Source organism: Macaca fascicularis, chromosome 8 (genome assembly GCF_037993035.2).
Source record: "Macaca fascicularis isolate 582-1 chromosome 8, T2T-MFA8v1.1".
NCBI classification, from domain to species: Eukaryota; Metazoa; Chordata; class Mammalia; order Primates; family Cercopithecidae; genus Macaca; species Macaca fascicularis.
In genome coordinates, this window is record NC_088382.1 from 79546750 (window position 1) to 79571367 (window position 24618).

The 24618-nt window shown below is 40.4% G+C and overlaps 1 protein-coding gene across 25 annotated transcripts in view; it reads left to right on the plus strand.

Moving 5' to 3' along the window:
- Window positions 1-24618, plus strand: part of SULF1 (sulfatase 1) — a 193404-nt gene that overhangs the window by 147420 nt on the left and 21366 nt on the right. For 20 of the 25 annotated variants that reach the window (XM_073999999.1, XM_065519330.1, XM_005563497.4 and 17 more), the window contains 8 exons: window positions 8268-8484; window positions 11147-11399; window positions 12746-12842; window positions 13304-13398; window positions 13703-13768; window positions 15033-15205; window positions 23548-23690; window positions 23781-23904. In XM_073999999.1, coding sequence (XP_073856100.1) covers window positions 8268-8484; window positions 11147-11399; window positions 12746-12842; window positions 13304-13398; window positions 13703-13768; window positions 15033-15205; window positions 23548-23690; window positions 23781-23904 — 1168 coding nt within the window. The remainder of the gene's footprint in view (window positions 1-8267; window positions 8485-11146; window positions 11400-12745; window positions 12843-13303; window positions 13399-13702; window positions 13769-15032; window positions 15206-23547; window positions 23691-23780; window positions 23905-24618) is intronic. The other 5 variants (XR_010577340.1, XR_010577341.1, XR_012416930.1 and 2 more) reach the window with 1 other exon arrangement.

The window sequence follows — 24618 nt, forward strand, 5'->3', positions numbered from 1 at the left end:
TCTATTGTTTTGTTTTGTTTTGACTTTTTAATTATAGCCATTCTTGCAGGAGTAAGGTGGTATCTCATTGTGGTTTTAATTTGCATTCCTTGATGAGTAATGATGTTGAGTATTTTTTCATGCTTGTTAGCTGTTTGTGTATCTTCTTTTGAGAATTGCTGTTCATTTCTTTACCCTACTTTTTGATGGAATTTTTTTTTCTTGCTGATTTGCTTGAGTTCCTTTGTAGATTCTGGATGTTAGTCCTTTGTTGGATGCATAGTTTGCAAATATTTTCTCCCACCCTGTGGGTTGTCTGTTTACTCTGCTGATTATTTCTTTTGCTGCACAGAAGCTTTTTTAGTTTAATCAGGTCTCATTCATTTGTTTTGGGGTTCTTTATATTTGCTTTTGGGGTCTTAGTCATGAGTTCTTTGCCTAAGTCAATGTCTAAAAGAGTTTTTCCAATGTTATCTTCTCAAATTTTTATAGTTTTGGGTCTTAGATTTAAGTCTTTGATCCATCTTTAGTTGATTTTTGTATAAGGTGAGAGATGGGAATCCAGTTTCATTTTTCTACATGTGGCTTGCCAGTTTTCCCAGCACCACTTATTGAATAGGGTGTCCTTACCTCAATTTATGTTTTTGTTTGCTTTGTCAAAGATCAGTTGGTGGTAAGTATTTGGCTTTATTTCTGGGTTCTCTATTCTGTTCCATTCTATGTGCCTGTTTTTATGCCAGTACCATGCTGCTTTGGTAATTATAGGCTTGTAGTATAATTAGAAGTCAGGTAGTGTGATGCCTACAGATTTGGGGTTTTTTTGCTTTGTATTGTTTTGGTGAAGGCAATTTTGGGTGTTTTTTGTTTGTTTGTTTGTTTCTTACTTATGAAAATGGACACAAGTAGGCATAAGTAAGAACAGAGAACAACATCCTTAACCAATCTGAGAAGTATTTGCAATTCAAAATGCAGAAATTATAATGATTATATAGCGGATACTTCGGGAAGGAAAAGCAATCAGAGGTCATCTAATATTGCACTAAGTATTTTACATGGAAAACTCTTCTATGAGATACATATTATGCCCATTTTAGATATGAAGAGACTGAAGCTCAGATGGGAAAATAACTTAACCAAAGTCACACAACTAGAAGAATGACAAACCTGAGTTCAAACCAAGATCTGAGTGACTCAAAGCTTCTGTCTCCCTCACAAAATAATAATTATTTTGTACACTTTACCACCAGAAAACATTAGCTTGCCCAGGATTGGATAAACATTTTAAAGGCCAATTACAGTACTGCTGTAGGTTCATATAGTACATCTTTAACTAAGAACTTCAAAACACTCAAACAATCTATTCTCATGTCTATCCATGAAGCCAGGAGAAGTAAGTATTATTTAATCAGATGTGGAATCCAGAAGAACAAAGAGATTCTCCATTTTGCTCAAAACCATAGAGTTAACAGCAAAAAATAAAATAAAATTAAGGTTTTTGAATTCCATCCCAATACTCATCTCCATTAAAAATGGCTACCTCTTATCAAGTATACATTAGATCACATTCTTTAAGTAATAAACCGTGCGTGTGTATGCATGTAATAATAATAATAATAGCAGCTGCTTTTGTTGAGCGCCTGCCATGTACTGAGTCCTTCCCGTGTGTTATCACTGATGCTCCTGACTCTGCAAAGGGTAATGTGGCATATCTTACTTGCTCAGAGCCACATAGCCATGTGATAGAGCTGGTGTTAAAATCCAGGCTTTTTGAGCTTGCAAATCCAGACTTTTTCCTTTAAGCTACACCGATGAATACAAAACACCTTTCCAAGTCTAAGACAGAATATAGGTAATATTCACTACTATGAAATCCTATTTCAGTAAAAGACTTGTGACAGCACTCTGCGTTGTAGTGAGGATTAAATGAAAAATTCATAAAGCGTGCTCTAGAGCAGTACCTGCTATCAAGCAAGAGTTAAATAAATGATCATAATCACGGTAGTCAAGATGATGATGAATGAAATTGTTTGAAATGCATTTGACATATTTCTCATTAGATTTGATTCCACCAAACTAGCTGCACACTATTTGTATCCTCATACCAAAATTACCAGCCTTCTCTTCTTTGTCTGGTGTTATTTATATACAGGCAGATATAATCAATCAAAAACACTAACACATAATTACCTAACCGAGTGATTCTGTGCTGAGCTAACTTCTGGGAATGACTCAGGAATATGAGACATGGCCCTTGCCCTTAATTCCAACTTCCAGCATAGTTAGGAAGGCTAAAAGAAAATTATAACAACTTAAAAAATTATTTAAGTAGTTTTATCTAGCACCTCGCCCATAATTGGTGTGCAGAAATATTTGTGGAATGACTGCGTGCTAAATTATTGGCACAGACTGATAAACAGAAAGAGAACTGAAATGTAGTTGAAGAAAAGAATTTGCAGAAGGAATGAACCATCAGTGAAGATGGAGACAATCAGATTTGGCAATTCACTGATTTACTGATAAACTTCAAGAGCGTAGATAAAAGCAAGACAGTGTGACAGCTGTGTTTCTGCAAGGGCATTTGTTGAACAAAGCTTATGTCTGTGGCTGACTCCACACATCCCATTAGCAGGTGCCTCACCGGAGCTCAGGCTTTCATCTGATTCCTGAAACTCCTGTAATGCAAAAACCATCTCTTCTCATTATTTTGACTATTTAAATGGCTTGCCGCGTGAGTTTCAGAGCAATTCTTTCAAAAATTCTCTTTTTCTGCCTCCCTCTATAAACTTTCTAAGATTACCACTTTAGTTGCAGCTATTTCAAGGTTTTATTGTGCAGTCGTAAAAATTGTCATGATATCCAGTTCTAAAATGGCTGTAGCAATGTGTGGTAATTACATTTCATTAAAATTCCTAGTATGCTTGCCAGTAGGAAGATTTTCAAAGCCTCTAGTTAATTACTTTATCTAACAGGGTCTATGACTTTTTCAAAGGGTCCATGGTAGAACATATAATTGACATTTTTGTTCGTGGCTCTTGCTTTATCCAAGTATGTGTGTAGATATATGTATATATGTAGTATGTATGGATAATATATGTTTGCATGCATGTGTGTAGATATATATGCATATATGTATGTATATTTGATTTTGTATGCTACACCATCATAGCCAAGGACAGTGCCAGACATCCAGTGTGGTTAAATTCAACTCTTCAGGAAGGAAACACTGTTTCCCTTCTTCTCTATCCCATAGGAAATCAACAAGGAATCTGGCTAATGGGAAATTCAACTTGGATTCCAAATAGCCTAAGTCACTAAAACTTCTGCCTACACCTTTGTGTTCTACAGGAATCTACTTGTATCCTCAGCTCCTCCAGGGCAAAAACAAACAAAATAGGCAGAATTCTTTGAATGCATTGTGATTATAAAAACCGCAGGTTTTCACTATAGTCATGTGCTTTAAAAATTAGTATTTGTACTAAAGTTGATATAAATTGGATCCACAAAAAGACTTTAGGCTATTATTTTTCAAGAATGAATATACATATATTTATATTTATATAATATATTTTATATATATATATATATGTTTTTTGAGATGGAGTCTTGTTCTGTCACCCAAGCTGGAGTGCAGTGGCTCAATCTTGGTTCACTGCAACTGCTGCCTCTCAGGTTCAAGCCATTCTCCTGCCTCAGCCTCCCAAATAGCTGGGACTACACGCATGTGCCACCACCTGGCTAATATTTGTTTTGTTTTTTGTTTGTTTTTTGAGACGGAGTCTTGCTCTGTCACCCAGCCTGGAGTGCAGTGGCATGATCTCGGTTCACGGCAACCTCCACCTCCCAGGTTCAAGCAATTCTTCTGCCTCAGCCTCCCAAGTAGCTGGGATTACAGGCGCGCACCACCATGCCCAGCTAATTTTTGTATTTTTAGTAGAGACGGGGTTTCACCATGTTGTCCAGGCTGGTCTTGAACTCCTGTCCTCAGGCAATTCACCTGCCTCGGCCTCCCAAAGTTCTGGAATTCCAGGCTTGAGCCACTGTGCCTGGCCTTTTTTTTTTTTTTTTTTTTTTTTTTTTTGTATTTTTAGTAGAGAGAGGGTTTTGACACATTGGCCAGGCTGGACTTGAACTCCTGACCTCAGACGATCCACCCACCTTGGCCTCCCAAAGTGTTGGGATTACAGGCCTGAGCCACCACACCCAGCCTCAAGAATAAAATTAGCCATATTTTCCTGTCTGATAGAAGATAGAGCACCTCTTATGCTTCCACTTGGCTGTGGATTGTGAATTCACTAGCCAATTACTTTGCTTCTCTAGGCATTAAGCAGTCAACTCTTCATTTTTAAATGCTAGAGGCAGAGATCATCCAGGTAGATGGATAAGCCTTAAACCATTTGAATTTAAGACAGATACACATACAGACAGACACTCAAATGCTACTAATTCCCAAACTTTGCGAAGTTACAAAAAGTTATTTATTTTGGCAACACTTTCCCCAGCAATAATTCTATATGGCATATAGTTATATGTTAATGGAGTTGTCTGTCAGTTTCTGAGCCCAGGCTACAGTGCAGTGGCATGATGGCATGGTCTCAACTCACTGCAGCCCCAACCTCCTGGGCTCAAGTGATCCTTGCACCTCAGCCTCCCTCCTTGTAGCTGGGACCACAGGCATGTGCCAGCATGCTTAGCTATATACATATATATTTTTTTTTTGTAGAGACAGGGTTTCACCATGTTGCCCAGGCTGTTCTCAAACTCCTGGACTCAAGCAGTCCACCTGCCATGGCCTCCTGATGTACTGGGATTATAGGTTTGAGCCACCGTGCCCAGCTCTGAGAACTTTTTTGATCATTTCATGGCACATCCTCAAGCTAATTGGATAGCCATGAATGCTATAATTGGGTCTCTGAGTGCCAAAAACCCAGGCGTGGAAACCACTGATGTCCGCATTAAATGGCAGAATCATGGAACAGGCCGCACGCAGTTTTCAGCTAAGTCAAAATTCTGTCACTTACCAACTAACTGTGGAGAGAGCCCAAGGATAACTGGTTTCACTTAAATAAAGCACATAGTCCTGAAAGCATAGGTGCACCGATAGTATTCATTCATCCAACTGGAGTCATTTTCTGATCTGCTTACATCAGTCCATTTCTAGACACAGCTTCCTTTGCACACGCCACTCCCACCAATTACATGCATCCCTCTCAAAGACCCATGCATCTGAGCTACTTAGACTTAAATATATCCCTCCTGCCTTCCCCATGGAATCCAGCTGCAAAACTGTCCAGTAAGCAGTTGCTAATGTAAAGCAGTGGCCTGAACTCCAACTGCACGTTAGAATCATCTGGGGAGCTTCTGAAAGTCCCAATGTCCAGCCAAATTTGAGTACCACTCATCCGATCTAACTTCCTGTGTTTAATTAAGTTGACTTCACAATTTTTAAGTTAAATCATCTCTAACTTAGTCCTTAGGCTGTTCTTGTTTGTGTTGCCGTTTTGCGGCTTTGTAAGTAAAATCCGCCCTCTGTATCCATGGGTTCTACATCCGTGGGTTCAACCAACTGCAGATTGAAAGAATCAAAAAAGAAAAGATGATTTCATCTATACTGAACCTGCATAAACTTTTTTTCCTGTCATTATTCCCTAAACAATACAGAATAACTACTATTTATATAGCATTTTATTATATTAGGTATTATAGTTAACGTAGAGATAAAGTATACAAGAGTGTGTATGTAGGTTATATAGAAATACTATATTTTATATCATAGACTTGAGCATTCATGGATTTGGGTATCTGCAGGGCATCCTGGACCCAATTCTCAGTGGATCCTGAGGGATGACTCATTAGTTGCCTGTCTGTCCCTTGAGCTCCTGCTTCTGTGGATGAAGATGTTAAATATTCAAGACATTCTAACCAATCCACAAAAAAAGGTTGTACCCTGATATGGCTTGAAACAACCAAATTCAGTAGTACCAAGAGTATAAAGGGCTAAAGCAAAATCATAGAAGAAGCCCTGTATCTCCAGGATTTGGGGATTTTATAGTAGAAGCCAAAACGCAGCTCTGATAATTCAACATATATTGAAGACATACAACTCCCTTAGGAGAAAACAAATCATGGCTCTGCATCTTGGTTCATTGTGAATAACTGCATGTCACTTTGTACATGAGTGTCAGTTATCTGCAAGGCCGTCTGGGACCTTTGACCAAACTTTGCCTTGCAGTAGGACACTTTGCAACAAAGATGTCACCCCAGATATGGTACTGGTACAAGAGGGGGATACGAGATCTTTTAAATGATGCATGAAAGAACATCTTTTATTTAATAATTATTTATTTGAATATATTTGAAAATATATGTGGCACAAAAAAACGTACTTTTACAGTGCAGATAGTATTGTGCTGTCCATAGGTTAGAAATGCACGCATTTAAAGAAGAGCTTCTCACTCTTTAGATACGAACAAAAACAATGAAGGATAAAGAGAAGTTTCAGTAGATAATAGTACACAACTGATAGACCGATATGGAAAGGAAAAAAGACAAAAGTTTGATAACACTATATTTTAATTCTGTGACAACTGTGGCCAATTAAAATTAAATATTCTTCCCTCCTCCCAAATTAATTTTGTAGGGAGAAGGGGGAAAATAAAATGTAAAAGAAGTTACTCAGTCTTTAAGTAAGATGTGGAGGATCCCAGGAAATGACCCCCAGGGTGAAAAGCTATTATTTCAGCCAGGATGAGATTCAGTAAGTGCAAGGACACTTAGTCCGGAGGCAGTGTCATATTTACTCGGACGCAAGCCTGCAGCATCTGTGGCAGGCGTGTTAGAAAGCTCAGTCTAGAAAAGTCAGTGCAAGCTCGCCGTATGTGTCTGTTGGAAAGTGAACTCTGTCTCACATAGGAGCATGCCCACTCTCTGCTGAGTGTGCAGTTGAAACTGGAGAGTTCCCTGATCCCCTTCACAGGATGTGCAACAGGGGTGTGGCACACCTGCTCGGTCGCCACCACTGTTCGAACCCCTGATGAGAGGGGGAGCACACAGATAGGCAGGTACAGGAACCAGGGCACGTCCTTTGGGCTCCAGCCCTGCAGTAGTATCTAGGTGCAGGCGCCTATGGCCCCAGTGTTACAATGCTCTTTTAGCCTTGCCATCTGCAGACAAATTGTTAACCAGCTCAATGGACCCTCTGCCTTTTGACAAGGGCAGAGGGCCACCAATATGACAGCTTTCTGTATTCCAAGCTCTTGCCTAGCTCCTGGAAGAATCAGGTCACGCACGGGCTTGAAGGACGAATGCAGGATTTTACTGAGTGGTGGAGGTGGCTCTCAGTAGGACGGATGGGGAGCCAGAAGCGGGGATGGAGTGGGAAGATGATCTTCCCCAGTTTGGCCACTGGACAGCCACACTCCTCTCCGACCACCCCCAGCCAAGCTCCTCTCAGTGTTCAGATATTCCTCCTCTTTTGTCTTTCTCTGCCACCTTGTTCCACCATTCATCTGCTTGTCTCCTCATCTCCTTGTCTGCTTCTGGAGCCTGGGTTTCAGGGTTTATATGGGCACATGGCAGGCCATAAACAACTTTTGGGGTACAAAAGCAGGAATGCCTGTCCCCATTTAGGGCCGTAGGTCCCCAGGCTTGAGGGTGGGGCCTTTGCCAGGAAACTACCTTCTTCTACCCAGTGTTTCCCTGTCTGCTGTCCATATCACAATGTTCTTAGAAGGATAAGAAAAGGCACAAAAGAAAGCCTGACAAGTTTGCTAATGTCTGGTGTCTGTGAGAGTCGGCTCGCCCCATGATGGGCTCCAATTAAACTCAACTCTGTCTTCCTCATGTGCCACTCTTCCCTGGCTCACATTAGAAATTCAGGAGCGGAGAACAAAGCGGCCAAGTTTGTTTTTCCAGAGCAAGAGGGGTCTGGTGAAAGCAGTCCTGACAGCTGCTCTGTGTGTCTTGGTGAACTAACAGCTTTTACATGTTTCATTCAAGACTGTTTAGTCTGCGTGCTGAGGATTCATATATCAGTTTTTGGCTCTAGTGTCATTGAGGTAGTTTGATTTCCAATGATTTCGTTGTCATCTGCATTTGCCTACAGTGAAAGAAATAACTGAGAGTCGAGTTATTACGGGGTCACTTAAAAGCTTGCCTTTCTTCATTCACTCTCCTGAAAGATATTGCCAGTGCTTCTAAAAAAAGAAAAAAAAAAAAAACTAAGGGAGTGGCTCTTAATTAATAACACCTGGAGCAGAATCGGTAAACTGCTTTCACGTTGGCTTTTGCAGAAGTGGCAATGCATTGAGGATACATCTGGCAAGCTTCGAATTCACAAGTGTAAAGGACCCAGTGACCTGCTCACAGTCCGGCAGAGCACGCGGAACCTCTACGCTCGCGGCTTCCATGACAGAGACAAAGAGTGCAGTTGTAGGGAGTCCGATTACCGTGCCAGCGGAAGCCAAAGAAAGAGTCAACGGCAATTCTTGAGAAACCAGGGGACTCCAAGTAAGCCACGCTTTTGTGACCATCTCGATGGTGGCGTAGGCCTGTGGTAATAAACAAGAGAGAGACGAAAGGGTTGCTCCTTCTACATTTTAGATATTATCAATGCATCGTTTTCAGGCTAAAAGCACATTGCTCTATTTAAAATAAGAAAGCTAAGATTAATGTGACATTTTGCTTTGCAAACATTTTCACTTAAGCATAGAATGAAAATATAGTTTGTAAAAGCACCAGAAGTGAAACATATGCACACATAAAAGAGTTTATAAAATGGCTATTCCAAAAGGTAAAGGATATAGTTTAAGTCCATTTTATTTTACCGCAATGCCAACGTCCTGATTTGTCTGCCTTAAGTTGCTTTTAAAAAATAGTAAACACAAGGTTTCAGTGTGTATGCATTTAATTTTAAGAGGAAAAGCATAACCACTTTTTTAAGGCATATATTTTAATCTCTGTTTTATGACAATATATGTATTTTTTAATTCCGTCAAATCGTTGGATCTTGTTGACTGGCAGGGACAAACTAGTTGAATTCAGTTTGAAAAGCACTTCCTAGCATCTTCTTACTAAAACCTCGATGAGGCAGCTATGAGAAACCTATGATTACATAAATGTGAAAATCCACAGACTGACACCTTCCACGAAAGAATGAATCTAGTACCACCTAGTGGAGTAACATGAAAAATGACAATTTTATGGTGATTTCTTTCTATAATGGTTTGGAAAGAAGCAACTTAAGTAAATTAAATTCTATGTCAAAGATTTGGGAATCAAATCATACACTAGAACAATGGAAGCCTTGAGAACATGCATTTTTATTGTAGACTCCACAATATGGGCTTTAGGGCCGTTTGCCCTGATATTTCATCCAAAATTGTTAAGTGTTTTCCATGTGTATATGGACATTTGTTTCCATGTCAACAACTTTTAACAAATTTTAAAGGAATCCATAAGCCAAAATACTAAGAATCTTTGGGAGATTTTTTTTCTTCCCTGAGAGAAAAATTCCAGGTCTAATAACTCACACAAGGATATCAAATTTCTGAAAATCAATAAGGCCAGGCGCGGTGACTCATGCCCGTAATCCCAGCACTTTGGGAGGCCAAGGCAGGCAGATCATTTGAGTTCAGGGGTTCGAGACCAGCCTGACCAACCTGGTGAAACCTCATCTCAAAAAAATTAGCTGGGCATGGTAGCACATGCCTGTAATCCCAGCTCCTTCTCGGGAAGCTGAGGTAGGAGAATCACTTGAACCTGGGATGCAGAGGTGGCAGTGAGCCGAGATCGCACCACTGTACTCCAGCCTGATTGACAGAGTGAGACTCTGTCTCAAAAAAAAAAAAAAAAAAAAAAAGAATAAGGAACTAGGACCCCTGGCACGCTCCTTTTTCAGAAGCTGATTAGCAACATTCAGCTTAGAAGAAAGTGTGCCCTCTTCTTTTCCAGAAAGTTCGACCTTGTTTCCCAGGCACTGAGCGTAAAGCACATTGATTTTTCAGTATTAGGCCCAAACACAGGTCTAGGGCAGCTCTTTCAAACTGTATGGAATCTTGTGTATTTGACAACAGGAGTCGGTTTTCACCCTTTCTGCAAGGATGGAACTCGTAAGCACTCTTATTGACCCCCCTACTGTCACGGAGGTTGCTCCCTGATCTGGAAACTGCAGGATTCTGCTGAGAGCTGTCTCAGAAGCATGACAATTCTGATTCCACAGCCAGTATGCCCCACTTCTTTCTGTGTTAGGCTAATGAGATAAGGCCAGATGAATATGCTGCTACAGAGCTAAGAGCATCCAGTGTTTGCACATTGAAGTTCTTATCTGGTACACATGAGCTCTTGAAAAGGTTCATAGTCACCAGAAAGCATGCTGCCCTCTCCCCATCCCTGCCCGCCCACCCCCTGCCTTAACCCTCCTCTGCCAGGTATAAAAGTGAGTTGACTGATGAAAGCATTAGCAAAATTTAATTCTTCTTAGAGTAATCCTCTACTATTTGTGCAAATAGAAGTTGTCTAGAGCATTTGCCTTTTTGAAAAAGCAGCCCAGTGTAGTGCTAAGACTTCATAGTCTGAGAGATTATAGTCCTAGCTCCATAAGCTTGCAAAATGCATGTGACATTCAAAACTTCAGTTTTCTCGTCCATAAAATAAGGATGAACCTGCATTGATAATCTGATGTTTTTGTATGTAAGGGTTTTTATAATAATACCTGTCTTTCAAGACTCTGGATTAGAGATAAATAGGAAGTATATAATATATAGCAAAAGCTCAATAAAGGATAGCCATTATTATTAATACCGTAATTGGGAATATGGTTTTATCCAAAAAAAATAGCCTGAGCAGTTCACATTGAAAACCAAATGTAGAAGTTCACAGCCTGCCACGAGTAAAAAGGATCCTAGAAATCACCTGGACCAACCCCCTACTTGACAGATGAAGGGCTGGAGGCCCAGAGAAGTATGTCATCCATCACACTGCCATTGCCTGGCACTGCCAGGACAAGAATCCAACCTCTGCCTCCGTGAATTGCAGGCACCACGATGCCGCTCAGCAATGAAGCATGGACTGCTTTCTCCTCTCCAGGATCCTTCCTGGACCAGGTGATCACTTTCTTCCCTTGTAAGCTACATCAGGACGTCCATAGTAATGTATCTTCCCTTACTTCTAGAGTACAAGCCCAGATTTGTCCATACTCGGCAGACACGTTCTTTATCCGTCGAATTTGAAGGCGAAATATATGACATAAATCTGGAAGAAGAAGAATTACAGGTGTTGCAAGCAAGAAACATTGCTAAGCGTCATGATGAAGGCCACAAGGGGCCAAGAGATCTCCAGGCTTCCAGTGGTGGCAACAGGGGTGGGATGCTGGCAGATAGCAGCAACGCCGTGGGCCCACCTACCACTGTCCGAGTGACACACAAGTAAGAAGACTTTATTTGTTGACTAGGGTTGAGTTCAGAATTACCACCACAACACACCATATTATCACCATTTTGCACTTGGCAAAAAAGGAGTATCACTTGGCAATACGGTGCCTGAGGGCTGGCCTACGTAGCAACTGAGGGTTAGAGAAACAATGAGTCCACACAATCATAGGCTTTGACAAGCGTGCTTTGGGTTTGATTTCACATTAAGACTGATCAGCTAGGAATCCAGCCAGAGTAATTCACATTAAGGCTGATCAGCTAGGAATCCAGCCAGAGTAATTCCATCACATCTTGACTTAGCAGGCATGGAGTTCATGAGCCTAAGCAGTTACCTTTGCAGGCATCTAGAAAACAGATGGAAACAATTTCAGAGGCTGGAAGTTCTTCCATGTTGCACGATCACTGTCACTTGGAGCAGTTGTGGTCACAGCCTCAGAAATGAAACACAGTCCAAGGGAAGACAGTGAGTCCCAGAGACACTTCCAGAAAGATGATGTAGGTTACGAATGGATGTAAGACATACAAATATCTAACCATTCCAGATCACAGAGAGGGCCTTGGAAGTCATGGAGATGGGGAAGGGAGATGATTCCCTCATAGGTTTAATGAACTCACTTTGTTCTTTGGCTCCTTCCAAAGTCTACTTACTCTCTTGATTAGGAAATGTTTTCTTTCTGAATTTATTAGCAAGATCTTTGTTTTCTCCCTAATTGTATCACTTTGGCGAGATGGGGCACTGTGCACTCTGCCAGGATTTTTATCTCTGAGGTTCTGGCCTCCTGGTGCCTGAAGTTGGTACAGTTACATACTAAGGGGTTTAGACCAGAATGCATTTCTCTTACATTATTGCTTAACCCCACATCCCACCTGCTGTCTATCCTTGGGGCTGTATCTTTACTTCAAAACTCAGTGGGGTACTTAGGGCACTCTCTTTTTAACAAAATGAGTGGAATGAATACTGCCCTTCTGAATCTGCTTTTCTTCAAATAAGCCATTTGCATTGTGATGTGAAAGGTCCTCCCTTTTGTTCTATATCTATTTGAACTTGAGTTTTCTGGTGGCGTCCTGTTCATGGGGTTGTGAGTATTCAGAACTGCCTTGAAAAGTGGTCGTAGGGATGATCTTAGTCACAGAGCTGTGACACCATCCACCCATGTGACATTTTGTCCTCACTGGTGGCTAGAACATATTCCCATTGATGCTGGTCTTGGATCAGCTCAACAGTTACTGCCTGTGTCAACATTAAGGGTTTTGAGGATTAAAAGTTCTTTTTGCGATCTTGAGTGTTTTCTACTGTTAGAATATAAACCTATTTGACATGGTTTTGGTTTGTTTTGCAGGTGTTTTATTCTTCCCAATGACACGATCCATTGTGAGAGAGAACTGTACCACTCAGCCAGAGCGTGGAAGGACCATAAGGCATACATTGACAAAGAGGTTAGCCGTGGCTGTGTGACTGTCAGATATATTCCAGACTCACACTCAGCCTGCCAGCCCTGCAGTGCCTGGTGGGACATACCATGGATACACATCATCTATAATTATGTGAAAAATACGAAACAAAGTTATTTGTCTTTCTCCAGTGATTTAATGGTAGTCCTACTGAAAACAATATAGAGTGTGAGAAGAGACTGGGAACTGACTCCATGGCCTTTTGAAATCTCTGTGAGAAAAAGATTCCGTTATAAATGAGGAATCTGCTACTGTTTATCTGTAACACATGGGTTGGAATATAGAGTCTATATAGACATATTTTATGCCCGGTTTGTTTCTATGTTAAGTATCATCTCAGATGAATAGCTATTATTACAGAACAGAGAAAACAAGGTGAAAAGAAAAGTACTTTGTAAAGAAAATCCTGATCTTAACATGTAATTGCTTGAAAACATGTTTTCCAGATTGAAGCTCTGCAAGATAAAATTAAGAATTTAAGAGAAGTGAGAGGACATCTGAAGAGAAGGAAGCCTGAGGAATGCAGCTGCAGTAAACAAAGGTGAGCTTGTTTCCATCCATGCTCCACTTTCCAAATTCATTTTTACACAAGCCAGAGGCATTAGCACTGGGCTCATTTTTCTCTTTTACCTATAGAATGTATTGTCATAGAGTATGATAACCTAAGCTATTTAAGTCAAATTAAATATGCTTAAACTTAAGCAGGAAGTAAAAGATCCCATTCAGCTAAAATACTTACAACATAACTGCCTTCCTTCTTTCTATTTTGCTTTCTTTTTATAAAATGAACACTTTGATCCAATGCAAGGTTATGAAGGCTCACTTTTTAATCTTCTCACCTGCAGCTATTACAATAAAGAGAAAGGTGTAAAAAAGCAAGAGAAAATAAAGAGCCATCTTCACCCATTCAAGTAAGTAACTCTCTGTTTTCCACATTTGCTGGAAGTCAATGAGTGTCCACTTGGCCCTTCGAAGAGGCTGGAGGGACCCCTGTGTTCCCCGCAGTGCCGCTTCAGAAGAAGTAGACCCATCCAGGAGGGCACCTAGCTCATGAAGTTGAAAGCAAAGCCCCACCTCACCAAGGGACCGTAGCAGTGCTCTTGGCATCCTTTGTCGGGGAGCCATGCTGAACTCCACTGTCATTCTGTGAGTGCTCCCTACCTGGCAGATTGGACCAGTAACTAGATTTTACTCCATGCACTGGTTTCTGTGGAGAGTGCTTGAGGGTTACAGACTCTCTCAGTGCTGTCGGTGTTCTATAGAGTAGCCTGGAACAGTGCTGAATTGTGAAAGTGGGAAGAAACATAAATGTTTTTAAATAATAGCAAAATTTGCACGTGCAGGAGATTTAGTATTTAAACCTCAACAAAGTTTAAGCTTTTTATATAAAAAAATAAATAAATAATAATTCTAAAAATAAAGGCTATCTAAACTTGTTCAGTAGAATTTGTCAAAGAATTTTTTAAACCTTTTAATCCAAGCCATCTATTTCAACTAACCTTTAACTCAATGGCTGATTGGTACTTGGCTGCCAAAAAAAATAAGCCATTTGTCCAAAGAGTGTGACTAGCAGGATCCTCTCATTCACATTGACATTTATTTCCATCAATGTTTCCATGCACAGGAAGAGGAAAATGTTGGTCCTCTTAGGTTCAATAAGGTCCCAAGAAGCTGTCACTGAATTCATTTGCCTTCAGTATTCCTTTCTCTTTTTTTTTTTTTTTGAGACAGAGTCTCACCCTGTTGCCCAGGCTTTAGTGCAGTGGTGCAATCTTGGCTCACTACAACCTCCACCTTCTGAGTTCAAGAGATTCTTGTGCCTCATCCCCTAGTAGCTGGGACTACAGTTGTGCGTCACCACATCCGGCTAATTTTTATATTTTTAGCAGAGACAGGGTTTCACCATGTTGGCCAAGCTGATCTCAAACTCGTGACCTCAGGTGATCCGCTCTCCTCAGCCTCCCAAAGTGCTGGGATTACAGGTGCAAGCCACTGTGCCCAGCCTATCTTCACTATTCCTGATTCTATTTTAAGTCCGTCTATACAAATTGAAGGTCGTCCATTATCTCTTATCAAGCATCTAAATATTCTTGCAAGACTCACAGCAACAAGCCTACTTTTAATTGAGAAAGTGCCTTCTGAACACTCAAAAAAAAATCCCTTCTCTTGGAACAGGGAGGCTGCTCAGGAAGTCGATAGCAAACTGCAACTTTTCAAGGAGAACCGTAGGAGGAAGAAGGAGAGGAAGGAGAAGAGACGGCAGAGGAAGGGGGAAGAGTGCAGCCTGCCTGGCCTTACTTGTTTCACGCACGACAACAACCACTGGCAGACAGCCCCGTTCTGGAACCGTAAGTTGCTTGTTCCAAATGCCACTTCCTGCCGCCATGCAGAGACAGCGACTCATAACTTAGATCAGAAATTCAGCAGCATAAAACCAGGAATCTACAAAGATTCAAGAGAAAGGCATCATATTCTACTCCATAGTGGAAACTCAAATGATTTTGCCAAATATTACTGTTTTCTTTAAATTTTTTTCTGGTATTTTGTTTGGTAATGCCAAGCTTCTCTCTGGGTTTTTCCTCCTGATGATGTTGTTTCACATAATAGCCAGCACCTGGCACAGTTTTTACCCAGTAGGACTGTTCTACAGCTAAATAATGCAATGGATGAACATCCCATAAATGGGTGAAAAATTTTGTCCCAAATAGATTTTGGTTCTGCTTTATTTCAAGTACATAAGCGTAATAAAAGGAAGTAAAAGAATAGTAAAAGCCTCTTCAGTGCAGGGCCCATATTCTACTTATTCTCGGTCCACTTCAGTACCAGCACTAGACTTACAGAATAATAGAGACTCTACAAAATTATTTGGTTTTACATTGGATTGCTAAGGATATGGAATAATAACATTTGTGCACTTTTAAAATTAGTGCTTATATTTTCTTTAGTGGCCTCTGCACATTATTCACTGAGGCCATATAGAAGTAATAACCTACATTCTTACAGTACATCCTCTGATTGAAACTTACCAGCCTATAGAGTAGATGAAACACAGAATCTTCTAACTGAGAAGCTCACTAGAGACCACCTGGGCTACTGTTTCTCAAACTGGGATTTGGAGACTCCAAAAAATTGACAGACCATTCTTAGGGGGATCTAGGGCTTGTCCAGGAGACTTTATGTTTTCCCTTTCCATTTTGATGTTTCTTGATTTCAGGGTCCATGTTTGCATTTCTGTTTAAAATCACATCAAGGCTGAATGAACTCTTAAAGTCACAGCATTTAACTTTTAATATAGTTTCTGAAACTGTGATGTGGGAATCCCTGAGGGTTATTCAAATTGCTGGGGACAGTAACTGGGGACACAACATTTAGCAAGACACTTTATTTTCTGTGCTCATAATATATTTTAATGGGGTACAGGTAGAAAAATAAAGGAAAGTAAATGAAATAAAATAATTATGAGTTGTAGTAATGCTATGAAGGAAACAGTGATCGACGTTTTTAAATGGGACCCTTTCAGAGAGTGTGGGGAAGACAGGCCTTTGAGGTGAAATTTAGGCTGAAACCTAAAGGATGGGGAGAAGTGATCCCCGTGGGAAGGAGCAGGGAGCGTGTCCGGACAGAGGGAGCACTGCAAGTAGAGGTCCTGAGGAAGTCACGCCTTTGGTGTATCCAGGACCGGAAGCTCCTTGAAAGCTGAACCATTGCAAAACACAAGGTTATAGTTGCTTATGGCAGAAGGAGGCCCTTCATACCTCTCTCTGCTTTTCGCCATCTGAGTTGAGGCCATCCTGCTCAAGCCACCACCATTTCTTACCTCGGCCACTGTCAGGCCTCCTCTGTAGCCTCCCAGGCTCCCCTCTGGTCCTCACCAGTCCATCCTGCTCAGAGGAGCTAGGGTGATCTTTTAATGACACCTGCTTTTCTTAAGCTAAAGAGCAGAATCCCTTCACCTGACCCCAGAAGGCTGAGGCTGCAGTGAGCTGTGATCGTGCCATCACACTCTAGCCTGGGCGATAGAATGAGACCCTGTCTCAAAAATAAAATAAAATATAGCAAAATCCTTAACATATCCAACAAAACCCCACATGCTCCTATCCAATCCTACGCTGGAACCATTGCCTCTGCTCTTGCCTGCTTCCGCCACTCAGCTTCTCTTTATTCCTCAAACATCTCAAGCTCCCTCTTGCCATGGGATCTTTGCGCTTGTTTCTCCTCCCTGGAAGGCTCTTGCCCACAGCCCCGTGCCCAGCAAATACTACTCACCCTTCAGACCTCAATTGCGGTGTCACTGCTTGTGGACACCCTCCCTGTGCCTCAGACTAGGGTCTGCCCCTTTGATACGCTCTATCAGCAAGTTCTGCTTTTCCCCCACGGGGCGTATTACATTTATAATCATACGATTTTTTACATTTGTTTCTGCTTGACTGTTGTCCTTTCCACTAGACTGTAAGTTTCTCAAGATAAGAAACCATGTCTGTGTGACACTGTATTCCTGACCCAAAGGAATTGCTTAGTTAATATTAGGTGAATAAATAAACAAGCAAGCAAGCCACCCTGTCCAGATCAAATCAACTCATATCAATTGAACAAAACTTTGAGTGCCTGCCGCTGGGGGTCACTGTGCTGGTGAGTGAGGACCGTGCCTGCCATCACTCTGCTCTTATACACAGGAGCGAATTAGGAACTGATCCCATTCAATACCAAATTTGATGCTCCTTCTGATACACAATGTATGCTTGGTGCTCTGATATTCTAGGGCAACGGCTTCCAGAATTTCTTCCCAAAAAGCCACAGTAAAAAATGCATCTTATATCAGGATCCTATACACGTATGTACACATACACAAGTATATATGTGTATCTGCATGTATACGTAATATATATACTAAAGTAAAAATTTCAAAAAGTAATACTATGTGTGCTATGCTTTAATATTTTTATCCATTCTATTACATATTTTGATAATATTATTGCTATATTCTTCATATTTGCTATGTCAACTTAAGCCCTTGGCATAGTAATATTCAATAACATGAAAAAAAGAAGAAAAGTCAAATCCATCCAGGCACAAGATCCTCCAATGCAATGGTCTCTAAACATTTTTTTATTATGTACCCATATCAATTTTTAAAATAAACACACCATTTATATTTAATTACACTACTATACAAACATGCCTGTGTATTATGAAAATATACCAAATAAACAGTCCACGCACAGAGATTCATGTCTGTAATCCCAGCACTTTGGGAGGTCAAGGTCAGAGGATCAGTTGAACCCAGGAGTTCAAGACCGGCCTGAGCAACATGGTAAAACCCTGTCTCTACAAAAAATACAAAAATTAGCCGGGGTTGGTGGTGCACGCCTGTAGTCCCAGCTACTCAGGAGGCTGAGGTGGGAGGATCACTTGAGCATGGGAGGTGAAGGCTGCAGTGAGCCATGATTGTACTCCAGCCTGGGTGACAGAGTGAGACCCCATCTCACAAGAAAAAAAAAAAAAGAAAAGAAATAAAAAGAAAATACACAAAATAGAAATTTAAAGTTTGAGATAAAGATTAAAAAATAGTTTTTAAAAATAGATTTCATATTCTTTGGAGGTCCCAAAATGTTTGTTCTCACTTATTAAAGAATGCTTAAGGAAAACAAATCTCAGTGTCCCACTTCACAATGCAGTGAGACATTCAGTTTATGTTTGATGTGGAATCTTAATTGCTTTCATATGAAAGGTGACTCAGAAAGATTTTCTGCTTCCATAGATATGCTTCATGTCATGCTGAGTCAATCAGGACATTTTTTTTTCTTTCTTTCTTTCTTTTTTTTTTTTTAAGACAGAGTTTCGCTCTTGTTGCCAAGGCTGGAGTGCAATGGTGCGTTCTCAGCTCGCTGCAACCTCTGTCTCTTGGGTTCAAGTGATTCTCTTGCCTCAGCCTCCCGAGTAGCTGAGATTACAGGCAGCCACCACCACGCCCACCTAATTTTTTTGTATTTTTAGTAGAGATGGGGTTTCACCATGTTGGCCAGGCTGACGTCACCTAAGATCACCTAACTTCAGGTGATCCACCCGCCTTGGCCTCCCAAAGTGCTGGCTTATAGGTGTGAGCCACCGCGTGCCTGGCCAGGACATTCATTTATTTATTTATTTTATTAATTTTATTTTTATTATATTTTAAATTCTGGGGTCTATGTGCAGAACGTGCAGTTTTGTTACATAGGAATACACATGCCATGGTGGTTTGCTGCACCCATCAATCTGTCATCTACGTTAGGTAATTTTTAATGCCACCATTAACTAAGTAGTCATCTCTACTGAAATTACACTATTAAATGTCTATTCTCCCTGAGATTGATCAATTATTCTTGCAAATACAAAGGTATTGTATTTGTATATTTCATGAAACAAGTTTAAAACCCTTTTCAACTGTTAATTTGGAAGATTTCTACACAGATTAGAAAATTTGGATTCCATGGTTTTTAATGTATGTAGATGTGAGATAAATGTTCACCTATAAACAATATGTTATAAATAACATATTTAGAGATCTTTTAATGAAAAGTCATATAATGATGAAAGCATTTTCAATCATCCATTTTTAAGATATTATCTTTTCTTTGCCTATATTTTATCTAATCTGGTTCATTCAATTCAATTTAGGATTTTTTCCCCACAGCTACTCTTTCAGGTCATTTCCTATAAGCTTTAGGTCTTTCTTTGAAATAAGCATATGTAGTTTGTTATCTGATTTGTTGATATCAAATCTCAAGTATTAAGGCTTTTTAATGTTTTAATATAATTTAGAAGTTCTCTAGAATAGATGGTTTTTATTAGGTGACATTCCTAGAATTATTGTCATAAGTTATTATAAATGAGGTAACATTTTATTTAAAAGGTGCATGTCTATTACAAAGACTGTTTGCATTAAATAAAAGATCAGAAAGGATATGAAAAGTTTAAGAGTGTAAAAGTTGGCTGGGCACGGTGGCTCACACCTGTAATCCCAGCACTTTGGGAAGCTGAGGCAGGTGGATCACTTGAGCCCAGGAGTTCAAGACCAGCCTGGGCAACATGGTGAAACCCTATCTCTACAAAAAAATATGAAAATCAGCCGGGCTTGCCTGTAGGTCCAGCTACTTGGGAGGCTGAGGTGAGAGGGTCACTTGAGCCCCGGTGGAGGAGGCTGCAGATCACACCACTGGGTGACAGAGTGAGACCCTGTCTCAAAGGACAAAAAAAGAGAGAGAGAGAGAATATAAGTTTTAAGTTGGAGAACATAATGTGTAAAAAAAAAATTTTTTTTTTTCTTTTTGAGACAGAGTTTCACTCTTGTCTCCCAGGCTGGAGTGCAATGGCGTGATCTCGGCTCGCTGCAATCTCCGTCTCCTGGGTTCAAGCAATTCTCCTGCCTCAGTCTCCCGAGTAGCTGGGATTACAGATGCCCGCCACCACGCCCGGCTAATTTTTGTATTTTTAGTAGAGACGGGGTTTTGCCGTGTTGGCCAGGATGGTCTCGAACTCCCGACCTCAGGTGACCTGCCCACTGCAGCATCTCAAAGTGCTGGGATTACAGGCGTGAGCCACCGCACCCGACCGTGTAAAAATATTTAAATTAGCTAATCAACTTAAAAAAAAAATCATTCCTGGAGGGAGAGAGGGGTGAATAGGCAGAACACAGGATTTTTAGAGCAGTGAAATTACTCTGTGTGATACAACAATGGCAGATAAATGTCATCATGCATTGTCCAAACCCACAGGATGCACAACACCAAGAGTGAACCCAAGTGTAAACTATGAACTTTGGGTAGCAATGATGTGTCAATATAGGCTCATTGATGGTAACAAGTGTGCCACCCTGGTGAGGGATGTCTATGGTGGGAGAAGTTATGTATCTGTGAGGACTGGGGTTATATGAGAATGCTCTGTAGTTTTCACTCAAAACTGCTCTAAAAAATAGTCTATTAAAATAATTTTTTTAAATCATTTCTGATCCATTGTTTAAAACATCTCTTTTAGCCTAAGGGGACAGATTTAGTGTGTCTGATACTGCATAGGACAGCAGAGTCTAGTAATTAAGAGTAAACTCTTGGCCGGGCGTGGTGGCTCATGCCTGTAAGCCCAACACTTTGAGAGACCGAGGCAGGCAGATCGCTTGTGTGTAGGAGTTCAAGACCAGCCTAGGCAACATGCCAAGACCCATCTCTACAAAAAATAAAATACTAGCCAGGTGTGATGGTGCATACCTGTAGTCCCAGCAACAGAGGGGGCTGAGGTGACAGGATTGCTTGAGACTGGGAGGTCAAAGCTGCAGTGAGCCTTAATCATGCCACTGCACTCAAGCTTGGGCAAAAGAGACACTGTCTCAAAAAAAAAAATGTAAACTCTGTAGCCAGATCCCAGTGCTACCAGTTGTCAGCCGTGTGACCGTGGACAAATTACTTAACGTCTCTGTGCCTAGGGTTTTTTCATCTGTTAAAATGAGGATGATAATAATAACCTCTGTCTCAAGAAGTGGCTTTGAGGATTAAATGAGTTATAGTACATGCAAAGTACATAGTGCACAAGGAATGCTCATCACGTGTACCTATCCTATTAGGTTGGTGCAAAAGTAATTGCAGTTTCGGACTCATATCTGGGCTCAAACACATCTTTATCAACCAAAATAGGAAGCATTACACTCAACACATTTTTGCCGTAAGAAATAAGCTCATTTATTCCTGTAGCATAAAAATTCATGCTTCAGGATTCAATGAACTCTTGGAAAGCATTTTCTACATTCTTTTGGTTGTGGAAGAGTTTTCCCCACAAAAAGTTGTCAAGATGCTTCAAGAAGTGGTAGTCGGTTGGCAAGAGGTCAGGTGAATATGGCAGATAAGACAAAACTTCGTAGCCCAATTCGTTCAACTTTTGCAACATTGGTTGTGCCACAGTCAGGCATTGTCGTGGAGAATAATTGGGCCCTTTCTGTTGACCAGTGCCAGCTGCAGACATTGCAGTTTTTGATGCATCTCATTGATTTGCTGAACATACTTCTCAGATGTACTGGTTTGGCCAGGATTCAGAAAGCTGTAGTGGATCAGACCAGCAGCAGACCACCCAACAGTGACCATGACCTTTTTTGGTGTGAATTTGACTTTGGGAAGTGCTTTGGAGCTTCTTCTTGGTCCAGCCACTGAGCTGTTCGTCGCACATCACGGTCTGATTGAGAAATGGTTCGTTGTTGTTGCATAGAATAAGAGAAGACAATACTTCAAAACGATAATATTTTTTATTTTCCCCTCAGCTCATAAGGCACCCACTTATCGAGCTTTTTCACCTTTCTGGTTGGCTTCAAATGCCAAATGACCATAGAAGGGTCGACATTGAGTTCTTCCGCAACTTCTCATGTAGCTGTAAGAGGATCAGCTTCGATGATTGCTCTCAAGGTCGTTGTCAGCTTCCAATGGTCCACCACTACGCTCCTCGTCTTCAAGGCTTTCATGTCCTTTGCAAAACTTGTTGAACCACCACTTCACTTTATGTTTGTTAGCAGTTCCTGGGCCAAATGCTTTGTTAATGTTGCAAGTTGTCTCCGCTGCTTTACAATCCATTTTGAACTCGAATAAGAAAATCACTGGAATTTAGTTTTTGTCTAACACCATTTCCATAGTCTAAAATAAACATAAAGAGCAAGTAATACGTTATTAGCGGAAAAAAAAAAAAAAGAAAGCAAGAAATGCCCATTAAAATGATTAATACAACCACATTTATTTAAGAATGCATTCCAATATCAAACAGCAAATTTCAACAATGCAAAAACCATAATTATGTTTGCACCAACCTAATAGTTGTTTTAAAAAAATTTTTGCTGGGCCAGACGCAGTGGCGCATGCCTGTAGTCCCAGCTACTTGGGAAGCTGAGGATCACTTGAGCCCAGGAGTTCTAGTCCAGCCTGGATAACAGAGAGAGACCCTATCTCTTAAAAAAATATATTTGTTAGGCAGCACATTTCTGAAATTCAAGAAAGGTCAGCAAATTTGGAACATGTGCCCTTTTGTAAACAGAAGAGTGGGTGAGTTGATTATAAATGGGACATCTCTTCTGCATACCTTCTACAAGTTAACCAGGGGGCTATGTAGTATAAAAGATGCTTGTGGTCACAGCCTAGCTCAGGTTAGAGTGTTGCAGAGACCATCCCAAATCCTCCAGGCTGGGCTCAAGGCTTCTCTAAACCCTTCTTTGTTGCAAAATCCCATCTTTTCATGCTTCATTGGTGACACGTGGCCATCTGCCATATATAACAAGTGAGGGTACTAGTTCCATATCTTTATTAAATAACCATTTTTCTTTTTAAAAAAAGAGAATAAATAGAAATTCTGATATTTTTCTTCTCATACTTCCCCCACTCACCCCTCTTTGGAAACCACTGCATAACAGAGCTAAGGGGAGGATAAACTAATATGCCTGAAATTTTACTTTAGTCTTCAGCCTATAAGAGATCACTCTCTTTTTCCCCATTTTCACCTAGTTTCACAGCAAATTTACATGGCGGGGGGAAAGGTATTATTATTCTTAACATGAAACCACAGTATTTATAAGAAAGAAATTGTGAACTTTAAAGTGTAAAGATAAGGGAACACTGGAATGGCAAGCCTGCCTCTGCCTAAGGTTTTTCACTCTTTTTGTTTTGTTGTGTTTTTCTTTTTTACCCAACAGTGGGATCTTTCTGTGCTTGCACGAGTTCTAACAATAACACCTACTGGTGTTTGCGTACAGTTAATGAGACGCATAATTTTCTTTTCTGTGAGTTTGCTACTGGCTTTTTGGAGTATTTTGATATGAATACAGATCCTTATCAGGTAAGACAATATATGTTCATTTTATGAAGGTTGTTGAAAATAGGATAACCAGACATAAGCTTAAATAGATTGTCCTGTCTCTATTCACAGCTCACAAATACAGTGCACACGGTAGAACGAGGCGTTTTGAATCAGCTACACGTACAATTAATGGAGCTCAGAAGCTGTCAAGGATATAAGCAGTGCAACCCAAGACCTAAGAATCTCGATATTGGTAAGGAAAAAAAATAGTATTTTTTCTATTTTACCTGGAAAATTCTTTGTGTTACTAAGCTTTCTGCCTTGGAAACATTTAATTGTACAGAAATATATAGTTCAAGATTTTTAGACGAGACACTTTCCAGGCAATTCTAAATACAATTTGATCTCTAAGTTTAGCTCTGGGTGTACTAATGAAAAACTTAATCCACCAAAAGATTTGGTGAGCATTTCCTTCCAATATCTCCCACAGGTCTATTCTATTAGTAAACCTTGATTCCTGATAGAAGCATCTGTTGGAAGATGAGATGAAAGCATTGGGGATTTGTTTGTTATTGCCGTCAACAGTCTGAAGATATACTCTAAGTAAACCAGGATATTCTCTTTTTTTAAGAGAACTTTGATGGAAAGACACAATGCTCTATTTCTGCTATCCCAGTTTGGAGTTCCCCGAGTTGGATTCCTGCCTATGACACTGAATTAGATTTCTTTTGCCAATATTTTTCATCTGAAACTAGAGATATTGGAGCAGTTCATTAACTTGGGATCTAAAAATATAAGAGGGTCTGAATGGAATCAGCCAGATGTTCCTTCCCTGCTCTGTGTGTTAAACTGGCTTATTTCTCCTTTGTTTCATGGAGATGCAGTTCTTTTCAGTGTCCACCCCAGCTCTTTCTTGGTTAATGAAAATACTCATTTCTTCCTCATGATTTCTGCAGAAATGTAAATA